Raw genomic sequence first — 12,862 nt, 5'->3', positions numbered from 1 at the left:
TTGATAGAAGTAAAAAAAAAACAGGATACTAGAGGTTGGAAAAGGTACAGGGAAGAGGGATAATAGGGGTAGATTAGATACAAAAGATACAAAATTACAGCCAGATAAGAGGAGTAAGCTCTAGTGTCCTGTACCACTGTAGGATAACTATAGTTAACAGTAATACATTAAGTTTCAAATAGCTAGCACTAGGCTACTGAATGTTCCCAACACAAAGAAAAGTACTTGAGATGATGAATATGCTAATTACCCTGATCTGCTCACTGTTCACTATAGGTAACATCACAATGTACCCCATAAACAATTATCATTTGTCAAATTTTTAATTTTTGAGGGAAAATGACTTCCAACACAGAATCCTATACTCTTCATATTATCAGTCAAGTTTAAATACTTTTCCTCTGGAAGCCACTGGAAGATGGGTTTCACCAAAACAAGGGACAATTATCATTTGTCAAATAATTAAATTTTTAATTTTTGAGGGAAAGTGACTTCCAACACAGAGTCCTATACTCTGTCATATTATCAGTCAAGTTGAAATACTTTTCCTCTGGAAGCCACTGGAAGATGGGTTCTACCAAAACAAGGGATTTAAATGAAGAAAAACTACACAGGAACTGGAAACAAGATCCAGCAAGAAACAGGAATCCCAAGTATTATAGTGATGTTATCGTCCCAAGTGGTATGTTTTTAAGGAGCAACCAGTACGGGTTGGGTTAGGTCAAAAAGCTGGTGGGATGGGGCTTGGGAGAGTTCTTACAGGAAATGAAATTAATATCTAAAGTGAATGTATTAAGAGAAGATTAGATAACTGATGGAGCGTTTGGAGTTGCATTAATAATAATACAGAGAAAACTAAGCAAATGAGAGAACATTATTCCAGGAAAAATGAATTACTAAAACACAACTAGTATAAACAAAATTACGTATAATTAGAAAGATGGAGAGTATGATGAACACAGGAAAAAAAAAAAAAACTAATGCATCTTTCATAGGAATTTGATCAAAAATACCTATAATTAATAATTAAGAAGTAGCAGTACAAATGTAATTTAGATATATGCAAGTAAACAGTATGAATTAGTTAAAAGAGCTTTATGTATTTCTGAGGAGAGGAAACTGGAGTGTGCTGGTAATATTAGGCTAACTCTAAATTAATGGAGTTTTAATAAAAATAAGACCTTAGTAAATGAGGCTTCTTGCGAAAGACCTGTTGAGGATCCATGGCAGTTAATAGATATAATGTCCAAATTATACTTCATTCTGTCTTTTCACTCTATTCACCTGCAGGATAAGTACAGATTTTGTTCTATTGTTCCTGTATTAATAATGGTGCATTACTTCCTTGTGCTGGCAAATAGAGTCGGAGTTACATAGCAACAATAATTTTGTTTACTTTTATTAGTGTTTGAAGGACTACAATGTGGATTGGAAGGAAAAGAGTGCCAACACTATTATTCTAAAGAAGAGTAAGAGCAAGTAACTAGATGAATGATGATATCTGTATACTTTACCTAGGATTTTATGTTTCTGAAATTCATCTCACTTGGACAATTCTCTGAAGCAGAGGTTTAACCAACAAAGTTCCAGTGATAAATTATCGCTACTTGTTTATTTATTTATTTATTTTCCTTTTTGAGGCAGAGTCTCACTGTGTCACCCAGGCTGGAGTGCAGTGGTGTGATCTCTGCTCACTGCAACCTCTGCCACTCAGGTTTAAGTGATTGTGCCTCAGCTTCCTGAGTAGCTGGGACTTTAGGTGCATGCCACCACACCTGGTTATTTTATTTTTAGTAGAGATGGAGTTTTGCCGTATTGGCCAGGCTAGCCTCAAACTCCTGGGCTCAAGCAATCCACCCGCCTCAGACTCCCAAAGTGTTTGGATTACAGGAATGAGCCACCATGCCCACCCTCATCTCTAAATGAAACTAACCTCTTTTTTGGGGTGGAATGTGCTGACATTTGCTGAATAAGATCGCTGAGTGATTAGGTAGCTTATTGGAAAAGATGCCTTACCCTTACTTTTTTCTCCCTTGGCATCTGAAGTAAGAGTTAAAGCCCTAGATTTTTATGGCACTGAAGAATCATACTTAAAGTCTTGGAGTGGATTTTTATCATTTTGGACTAGATCTATTGGCATGTACTCCAAAGCAGTGTAATAAAAGGTTGATCAAAACTGTATTTAACAATATGATTATTTCTCCTTTCTCTTTTAAAATTGAATTTGCAGTGTTTCTTACTTGATAGTAACACAAGAGATTTACCAGAGACTGGAGAGCAGAGTCTAACCTTGATAATTTATTTTCATGTTTATTTAGTTCCTCATAAATAACTTTATTTTGGACACCTGCTTTATACTGGGGACTATCCTGTGCACTATGTTTCTGGTGGTTGAATCAGTATGTACTGTCCCTGCTCTCAAGGAGCTTATAGTTTAGTGTGTAAGATGGACATTTATTTTTAAAATAGTTTGTAAATAAACTACCATATAATTACAAGTTAAGATAATTGCTAGTATGAGAAAGTAATGGAGTAAGATAAGGGACTAATTTAAATTAGAAGCATCAACTCTAAGAGCATTTTCAGACAGTCAATATTTTCAAAATGTCTACCTCCTGTATACACACTATACAGTAGCTTTCTCATGAAGCTGCTGGAGGATATCTCCATCAAAACAAGTAAAGGATAAAGGGCATAGATAACAGGGTATCCCATACAGAAAAGAGAAGTGATCCATCAAGAAAATGATAAAGAGAACCCAGGATGCCAGCTGTACCACCAAACAGACCAGTATAAGATTCAGTCAGATTTCACTGAAAGAAATTTCTAGAAAAATTAATAGGATACCTAATGCAACCAAAGAAATTGAGAGGAGAATTGGAGAGAAATGGAATGGATTTGGGTTGGGTTTTGGAGGTAGATTGCTGGACCTTGGTGATTGATTAAATGTGGAAGTTGAGTGAAAACAAATGAGCAATGACTCCCAGATTTCTGCCTAGGCAGATGGATAGATGGAATGTTCATATACTGAGTTGAGGAACCCCAGAGGAAGAAGATTTCAGAGTATGTCAAAAGCCCCTTTTCAGTACTGAGTTTAGAATGCTAGAGAGATACTCAAGTAGAGATGTCAAATGGGCAGTTAAATAAATAGCCTGATGTCCAGAAGAGGGTTATGAATATTTATGTTGTATAAATATCAACACAGAGATGCTGTTTGATGCTATGAAAGAGAATTAGATTTCCTCAGGTGAGAGTAAGGACTGAGAAGGTAAAGAAAGCAAAAGACAAATCCTAAGGAACTAGAATTTATAGAGATCTTGTGGAAAAGGAGAAACAATTATAGGAGATTGCTGAGTGTAGAGGCAGATAGGCCAAAAATAGTAGATTTAGTAATGCATGTGAGTTGAGAGAGTAGAGGCAATGTATGTAAACAATGTTATCAGAAACTTGTAAAAGTGAAAATGAGATTAAATGGTAGTTGAAAGAGGTGGATTGGGGGAGCACATTTGTCTTTAATTTTTTTTGTGTGAGAAATACCAAATATATATAAATGCTGATTGATGGTGAAGCTCTAGGATAAGGAGGAGAGACTGAAGATGCTGACAGGCAGAAAGGAATGAAACCCCCATTACTCATGCAGAATTGGTCTTCAGTAGTAGATAAATCAGGACCAGTATAGAAAACATGTGCTACTTTAGTGATACTAAAGATAACTCACCTTTAATTCATCCATGTAGAACACAAAATGTTAGGAGAAATTTTTCTTCTTTGACCAAAATCCTTAAAACTATGAATTTATGACTTAGTAATTTTATTGTTGCTGTGGTCACATATATGTTATGCTAGTGAACCATTCTTTATAGCTCAAATATAATTGGGTCAGAACATTTTCTCTAAAGCCTTAGACATTTTTCTTTTTCAGGGGCATTAAGACTGGATTTGGTTGTTCCTATATCTGAAGAGTATTTATATTTATCAGTAATGGTACAAAATGACCAAGTATTGAAAGTAATAGAAAACAGTTTCTCTGTTTAATTTGGTTTTTCTTTTTTATTTTACAGAGTCAAGTAAAGAACAGTTTGCCAGTACAAACATTGCTGAAGAGTTGGTAAAACTCTTCAAGAAACAAATAGAACATGATAAGAGAGAAATGATTTTTGAAGTTCTTGCTCCATTGGCAGAAAATGGTGAGAAAAATAAATGCATCTTTCGATTTTTGGTCATGTATACTTTAAATTTTTTTCCTAATATTATTTAATTGCCAGCTATTTGACTAACAACCATTCTTTATTAGTGATATGTTTTATTTTGCTTATCTCTAATTTTAGCTATGTTATCTGCTCCATAGCTATGTTATGTACGTGGGTCAAAGCAACTTTCCAGGTTCCTTTGATTTTAAATACTTTGATTTTAGATACTTCTGTAGCTAACACATTCTTGTGCCATTCTGGAAAAGGCAGCTGAGAGGCTAAACTCTACTTTTATACACTTGTAAGGCAAAGGAGATAAAAGCTGGAGTTTCAGGCCTGCCAACAGTGAAGATACTGGTTAACCACTCTTTTCTTTTGGCACGAAAATGTTAAAAGATACATCGTAGAAATAAGCATGAATCAGAGGAAACAAACCATTCCATGTTAGTAATTTTTCAAATATAATGTCTAACATGTATTCAGAGAGGACCAGATATTAATACATGAGACAAAACAAAATGTAAGTAAGAATAGGCAACAGCAGCAAATCTTCAGATACTGGAATTATTAGACACTGATTCAAAACAGGTATGTCTATTGTGTTCAAACAGGTAAAAGCAGGCTTAAAAATCTAGAAGGAATTAAAAACTATTTTTAACAAGTGACATAGGAGATTTAAGAAAACAAATGAAATTTCTGAATTGAAAAATGTAACCAAAATTAAGAATCCAATGGGGGGTTTAATAGCGGTCTTAATAGGTACTGTTGAATTAGAGAACCAGTGAATTGGAAAGTGGGTTGGAAAAAAATGCAATATGAACTAAAAGGAAAGAAGAACCCATTTACATAAAAGAGAATAAGAGGTCAGAGGATAAAGTAAGAGGTTCTCATATGCATTTTTTAGAGTCCCAGAAGGAGAGCAGAGAAGGTAGGGAGCGGGATATGCAGAGGCAATATTTGAAGAAATTGTGGCGAAGAATTTATCAGAAATTATGAAAAATACCAAAGATTCAAGAAGCCCTTTGAATCCAAAATATAAAAAGAAATCCACATCTAGATAAGTTATACTGAAAATATAGAAAACCAGTGACAAAATTATTATCTTCATAGTAGCAACAGTTTGGCTGACAGCTATCTTCTCAACAGCAACAATGAAAGTCAGATGTTATAAATGTGGTTTGTCAGAAGGAAAATGATATAGATGCAAGGGAGAATAAAAACCAAAAAAACTAGTAAATATGTAGGTAAATCTTATGAACATTGAATATATTTAAAAAATTATTTATTGTGATGTTTAAAATGTACATGCATATGCTTTGAAAATATACCACAGACCGAGCATATAAATAAGAGAGGTAAGAGGAGTTAGAGTCCTAAGCCACCTGTGTTATCTAGAAGACTCTGGTTATTTAATCCCTTCAACTTTTATGGTGACTACTAAAATAATTTTTAAAAATCATGTATAATTACCAAATGAAAAGAAGGACTTATAGAAAGATTTTTTAATACCCTAGGAATGTAAAACAAGAAAAAAGAGAAAAAGGAACATGAATTATAGAAGACAAATAGAGCATAAAAATACAGTTTTAAGACACAGTGTTCCAGTAATTATGTTAAATGTATGTGGCCTAAATGCTTTAATTAAAAGACCATTTGTCACTTGTGTTTTAAAATAAACTATACTACTTAAGTAATACTTATTAAATATGAGATTTAAAAGATTGAGAATAATAGGATGGAAAAAATATATCACCGAAACCTAAAGAAGGTTGGAGTAGTTATGTTAATATCAAGTAAAATAGATTTTAAGATGAAAAAACTTGCTAGAGATAAAGAGTGACTTGGCCAGGTGTGGTGGCTCACGCCTGTAATCCCAGCACTTCGGGAGGCAGAGTTGAGTGGATCACAACGTCGGGAGTTCGAGACCAGCCTGGGCAATTTGGTGAAACCCTGTCCCTACTAAAAATACAAAAATTAGCTGGGCGTGGTGGTGGGCGCCTGTAGTCCCAGCTGCTTGGGAGGCTGAGGCAGGAGAATCACTTGAACCTGGGAGGTGGAGGTTGCAGTGAGCCGAGATCACGCCACCACCCTTCAGCCTGGGTGATAGAGTGAAACTCCATCTCAGAAAAAAAGTGGGGGGTGACTTGAGTAATAAAGGGTCCAATTCACCTAGAAAAAGATAACCATTGTGCATTATCCAAAAACATACGAAGCAAAAACATTCAGAACTATGAAAAGAAATAGATAAATCCACAAATATCATGAGCAATTTTAATACCTCAATAATAAGCAGATAGAAAAATAGGTTACAGAAAATTTCAACATGATTAAGAAAATTAATTTAATGGACCTATTTTAGGACACTTCAACTGCAGAGCTCTCTCAAGTACATACAAGAACATGCATACTTGTTACAAAAGAAAGAAATTTCAAAAGATTGCTATCACACAAAGTATTTCTTTGACCTGAGTTGTCTAGTAACCAGTTATAAAAAGAAAACCAGAAAATCTCTATGTTTATATAGTAAAAAAAAAAAAAATACACTTCCAATACCTCAGAGATCAAAAAGGAATTTTAATGGAAATTAGAAATTTTTCTAGTAGTGAAAATGAAAATACTATATCTCAAATCTTATGTGATACAAGTAAAGCCATATTCAGAGGAAAAGGTTTTGCTATAAATGCTTATATTAGAAAAGGAAAAGAACTAAAATCAATGAGCTCTCAGTATTCATCTCAGGAATTTAGGGGAAAGAAAATATAAACCCAAAAAACCAAAAGGTAATTTTTCAACCCTCACCTTCTAATTTGTATGAATATGCTCATAGTAGTCTCTGATAACCTTTTTGTATTTCTGTGGTATCAGCTATAATGTCACCTTTGTTTTTCTGATTGTGCTTATTTGAATCTTCCCTTCCCCCCCCGCTATTTTTTTTAGTGATCTCTGCTGATCTTTTTTATTTCTGTGGTATCAGTTATAACGTCATTTTATCATGTCTAATTGTACTTATTTCCCCCCCCCCTTTTTTTTTTTGGTTAATCTAGCTAGTGGTCTATTAATTTTGTTAATCTGCACTTGTACTCCCTAAATTTACAAAAAAAAAATTTTAAGTAGTTAACTGGAATAAAATACAATGTTGACAAAATCTACAAGCAATATATATTCTTTAAAAAGTGGAAGGCAAGATAGGGAATCAACCTAAGTGTCCACCAATTGATGAGTAGATAAAGAAAATGGAGTGCATACACACACACTCCATGGGATACTATTCAGCCATAAAAAAGAAGGAAGCAATGTCTCTTTGCAGCAACTTAAATGGAACTGGAGGGCATTAATTCTAAGTGAAGTAAATCAGGAATCAAAACCAAATGTCGCATATTCTCACTTATAAGTGGGAGCTAAGCTATGGGTACACAAAGGCATACAGAGTGGTAGAAAGGACTTTGGAGACAGGAGGGAGGGAATGAGATGAGGGGGTTGAGGGATAAAAATATTACTTACTGGGTACAGTGTACACTATTCAGATGACAGATGCACTAAAATCAGACTTTGCCACTATACAATTCATCCATGTAACCAAAAACCACTTGTACCACTAAAGCTATTGAAATTTTTTTAAAAAATTAAGCATAAGGAATATAAAGAGCTAAAATTAATAAAATGGAAAACATACAATGCAACACAAACATATAATTGCTACAGTTGAATCTGAAAAGACAGTGGAATTGGTAAACCCCTAGTAAGATTAATAATGAAAAGAGAGAGAAAGCATAATTAACCAAAATTAGGAATATGAGAGGAGACCTTACCACATCTCTTACAGCTATTAAGAGGATATTATGAACAATTTGATGCGTGTGTGTGTGTGTGTGTGTGTGTGTGTGTGTGTGTGTGTGTTTTTTTTTTTTTTTTTTTTTTTTTTTGAGATGGAGTCTCACTTTGTTACCCAGGGTGGAGTGCAGTGACACCATCTCTGCTCACTCCTACCTCCACCTCCGAGGATCAAGCAATTCTCCTGGCTCAGCCTCCCGAGTAGCTGGTATTACAGATGCCCATCACCAAGCCCAGCTAATTTTTCTTTGTATTTTTAGTAGAGACAGGGTTTCACCATGTTGCCCAGGTTGATCTGGAACTCTTGACTTCAGGTAATCCACCTGCCTCAGCTCACAGAGTGCTGGGATTACAGGCAGGAGCCACCACACCTGGCCTGATGCCAATATATTTTTAAGTATGAATGATATAAGAATGGAAATGCTGAGTAATGTTACCTTAAAAATTCTTCCAAAGAATAAGAAAAGCAAATATACTTACCAATTTATTTTACTGAAACCTTTACACCAAATCTCAAAAAAGATACTACATGAATGAAAATTAAAGGCTAGTCTCACTATTAACATAGATCTAAAATTCCTCCTAAAATTTTAGCAAATGTACTCTAGTAATACATTTAAATATTAATCACACCAAATTGCATTCATTCTGAAAGTGAAACACAATTTAATATTTGAAATGCAACCAGTATAATTCATCACCTTAACATATTTAAGGGGAGAATCATGATCTTCTCAGATTCAAAAAACACAAACTTTCCATAAGATTAACTGTCCATTCAATATTTTTAAAACCTCTTAGGAAAACAGCACTAGAAAGGTCTTCGATCTGAAAGGGATATCTATCAGAAGCCTGCAGAAAACATCACACTCAATGGTGAAATGAAAAAGCATTTGCTCTGATATTGGGACAAGAGGGATCATCCCCACTTCCATTTAATATTGTAAGAAGTGTCCAGTGCATTAAAGAGAAGAAAAAAAAATTAAAGCAATAAAACTTATTATATATGATGTGATTTGCATATTTAATTCAAAAAGATGTGTAGATTCGTTTTGTAGATCATTTTTCAAAATCAGAATTTTGTTACATTACTGGCAAAAAACAAACAAGAATTTCTGTATACAAAGATAAAAGAAAATCAAATGTGAAAAATATATTGGATAGCCCTTTTGGCTGGAACTGCCACCTTCCAGTAATTTACCAAAATGATGAACACAAAGGGAAAGAGGAGAAGCATCTGATATGTACTTTGTAGGCCTTTTAGAAAACAGGCCTTTAGCCACATATATTCACATCTACAGGATGTTGTTCCTTTAGCCACATATATTCACATCTACAGGTTGTTGTTCCTTTAGCCACATATCACACCTGCAGGAAAGGTGATACTGTACACATCAGGGGAATGCACCCTGTTCAAAAAAAGAATGCCCCACAAATGTTACCATGGAAAACCAAAGGAGTCTACCGTGTTACCCAGTATGGTATTGGCATTGTTGTAAACAAACAAGTTAAGGGCAAGATTGTTGCCAAAAGAATTAATGTGGATAATGAGCATATTAAGCACTCAAGAGCCAAAATACCTACCTGAAACACATGAAGGAAAAGTAGGAAACGAAAAAGAAGGAAGGAACAGCCTGCTCAACCTAGAGAAGTTCATTTTGTGAGAACCAACGGCAGGGACCCTGAGCCTGTTGGAACCTCTTCCCTATGAATTCATAGCATAATAGGTGTTTTCAAGATAAAAGACTATGGACTATTAAAAAATATAAAAAATTAGTTCCAGATAGATTACAAACCTAAATGTGAAAGTTAAAACTTCAAAAAGTTTGGCTTAAAATGTAAGCTAAGAGAATATCACTATGGCCTTGAAATACTTTTCTTAGGTCACAAAAAGCTCTAATCACAAAGGAAAAAATTGATACATTGGTTAGTTTAAAAGTAAAAACTTCTGGCTGGCCTGGTGGCTCATGACTGAAATCCTAATGCTTTAGGAGGGCAAGGCAGGAGGATCGCTTGAGGCCAGGAGTTTGAGACCAGCCTGAGCAATGTAGTGAGGCCTCATCTCTACCAAAAACAAATAAAGTTAAAACTCCTTTCTTAAAGACACCATTGAGAGTGAAAAGCAAGAGTGGTTGAGAGAATATAACATATAACTGACAGAGGGCTTGTGTATACAATGTATAAAAACTCCTACAAATCATTAAGAAAAATGTAGAAAACCCAGTGGGGAAATGTGCAAAACATTTGAATAAGCACTTGACAAAAATAGAATCCAACAGACTTAATATAGATATGAAAATGTTCACTCTTAGGTAACACAAAACTGCAATAAAATACCACTATACACCCATTGGAAAGTTTCATAAACCAACTGTTGATGAGGGTGTGGAACAGTGTGAGTGTAAATTGGTACAATTTGTGAAGTAGTATCTGTTGAAGTTGAAGCAATAGATCCAGCAATTCTGGGCTTAGAAGTATACCCAGAACCTCGTGCACATGTGCACCAGGAGCTGTTAAAGGAATGTTCAAAGGAACATTATTTACAATAATGAAAAACTGGAAACAACCAATGTCCTTTAACAGTAGAATAAATCATAGCATATTAATATAATGGAAAAATTAGAGAGTTATGAAAAGGAATGAAGATAGCTATAACCATTACTGTGGATGGATCTCATAATGTTGAAAGGAAAAAGCCAACACTGAAAAATACATGTTGTATGATTCCATTTATATAAAGTTTAAAAAAAAAACTAAACTGTAGTTTTTAAGAATTATTATTTACTCGGTAAAACAATGCAAATATGGAAGTGATTACCAAAATAATTAGGATGATTTGAGAGGAATGAAGGAAGGAGTTTGTGATCAGAAACAAATGCAGAGATAGACTTCCTGGGTTGTTGGCAATGAATTTCTTGATCTAGGTGATAGATATGTGGTTATTTGCTTTCTAATAATAAACTTAACTTGCATATATTACCCACTTTTCTGCATTTGTATTTTTCTTTCACCCTTTAAAAAAGGTTTTAAAATACCATATAATTCATACATGATACATATATGTGTACATTCATACATATGTGTGTAAACAGTTGTGATAGATACATGTCCTTGGACAGAATGGAGTTGATAAATGTGCTACACTGTCTGCTTTGGCAGGATGTCTTACTAATCCCAATTAAGGTAGTTTAAGCCACATATATTTGTTTTCAAATATTTGATTTCAATCAAATTGTGAGAAGAGATTATCTATAAACTTTAATATTGACACATTTAGACTGGGCATGGTGGCTCACGCGAGTAATCCCAGCACTTAGAGAGGCCAAGGCAGGAGGATTGCAAGAGCCCAGGTGTTGAAGACCAGCTGGACAACACAGCAAGATCCTGTCCCAAAAAAATAAAAAATAAATTAGAATTTTAAAACTACAATATTGACACACTTAAAATTCCTTAAATGTCTTAGATCCTACTTTTTAGGAAGAAATTTGTTATTCATCACATTGGTGATTCGGCAAAGTAAAAACTTTATTGTGACCTTCAGTCAATTTTATGCCATAAAATTACCCCTAACTTTCTTTGCAGTATTTCAAAATAACAATGTGTTTATATTTTATTACTGTTTTCCTTTCTGCCTTCACATCTGTTTTATAATTATGCAGTTGGTAGAATGATACCTTTGAAGGCTTGTTTTTGGACCAATCCTTTGCATGTATCATCCTTGATTTTCTCAGTACAGGAAGGAGAGTGATTTCAGCATAAGTTGGGATTTGTATAGTTCAAGGTTTTTAGTATTTTTAAGGCTTTTTCATCATAGTTTTTGATTCTAGTCGCCACACATTTCTACCCCTAGCATTCTGTAACCAAGGAAACGCCCTACTTTTAGCATGGCACAGTGCGAGTGTACCTTCTAAAGAAATATTCCAGGTTGAATGCTCTGTGTATTCTAAGATAATATTTAAAAGAAGATCAGTGATTCTAGTGATTCAAAAAAGCTAAATTTTAAGAAATTAAAATTGCCTGAAAGTCTTAAGTATTTATTTTTGAAGTCTTTATTTTTCCTCAGTAAGCTGAAACTGCAGCTGCCATATATGGATGCATATACAGCTTAGGGAAACCAATGACTAAAATAAAATCCAACTAAAAAATTAAATATAAAAGTGTCTGGCCAGATACAGTGGCTCATGCCTGTAATCCTAGCACTTTGGGAGGTGAAGGCAGTAAGATTGCTTGAGGCCAGGAGTTCAAGACCAGCCTAGGCAACATAGCAAGACCCTCTCTCTACAAAAATGTTTAAAAATTAGCCAGGCATGATGGTGTGCACTTTTAGTCACAGCTACTCAGGAGGCTGAGATAGGATTGCTTGAGCCCAGGAGTTCAAGGCTCCAGTGAACTATGATTACACCACTGCACTTCAGCCTCGGCAATAGAGCTAGACCCTATCTCTTAAACAAACAAAAAAAATCTGTGTTGCAAATGTATTTTTAAGGTCAGTTGATTAGCATTTATCTTAAGGAGTATCAAGTACATTCAAAGTATTTAGATAGGCCAGTTTAGGTTAAAATACAAAGATGACTACGGTATATCTGCTCAGGCGATATATGGTGACAGATGTGGATACAAATAAAAGGTCTTCAATGAAATAAGCGTTATAATGAAAGAATACTTAAAGATATTAGAAGTATAATAAAAAGTTTTGATCTGGGAGTGGAGTTCCCTATGAAGACCAGCTTTAAAAATATAATTCGGATGTAAATTCTGTCAGAGTTATTTTTTTTTTTTTTTGAGACGGAGTTTCGCTCTTGTTACCCAGGCTGGAGTGCAATGGCGCGATCTCGGCTCAC

The 12,862-nt window shown here is 34.6% G+C and overlaps 1 protein-coding gene across 5 annotated transcripts in view; it reads left to right on the top strand.

Annotated features, from left to right (window-relative positions):
* Positions 1–12,862, top strand: part of RAP1GDS1 (Rap1 GTPase-GDP dissociation stimulator 1) — a 100,191-nt gene that overhangs the window by 60,635 nt on the left and 26,694 nt on the right. For all 5 annotated transcript variants that reach the window (XM_017516199.2, XM_017516202.2, XM_017516198.2 and 2 more), the window contains one exon: positions 4,062–4,187. In XM_017516199.2, the coding sequence (XP_017371688.1) occupies positions 4,062–4,187 (126 nt within the window). The remainder of the gene's footprint in view (positions 1–4,061; positions 4,188–12,862) is intronic.

Source organism: Cebus imitator, unplaced genomic scaffold (assembly GCF_001604975.1).
Source record: "Cebus imitator isolate Cc_AM_T3 unplaced genomic scaffold, Cebus_imitator-1.0 Scaffold575, whole genome shotgun sequence".
In the NCBI taxonomy this organism is placed as follows: Eukaryota; Metazoa; Chordata; class Mammalia; order Primates; family Cebidae; genus Cebus; species Cebus imitator.
The sequence above is the reverse complement of the archived record's forward strand: the minus strand, read 5'-3'. Positions and strand labels throughout refer to the sequence as shown.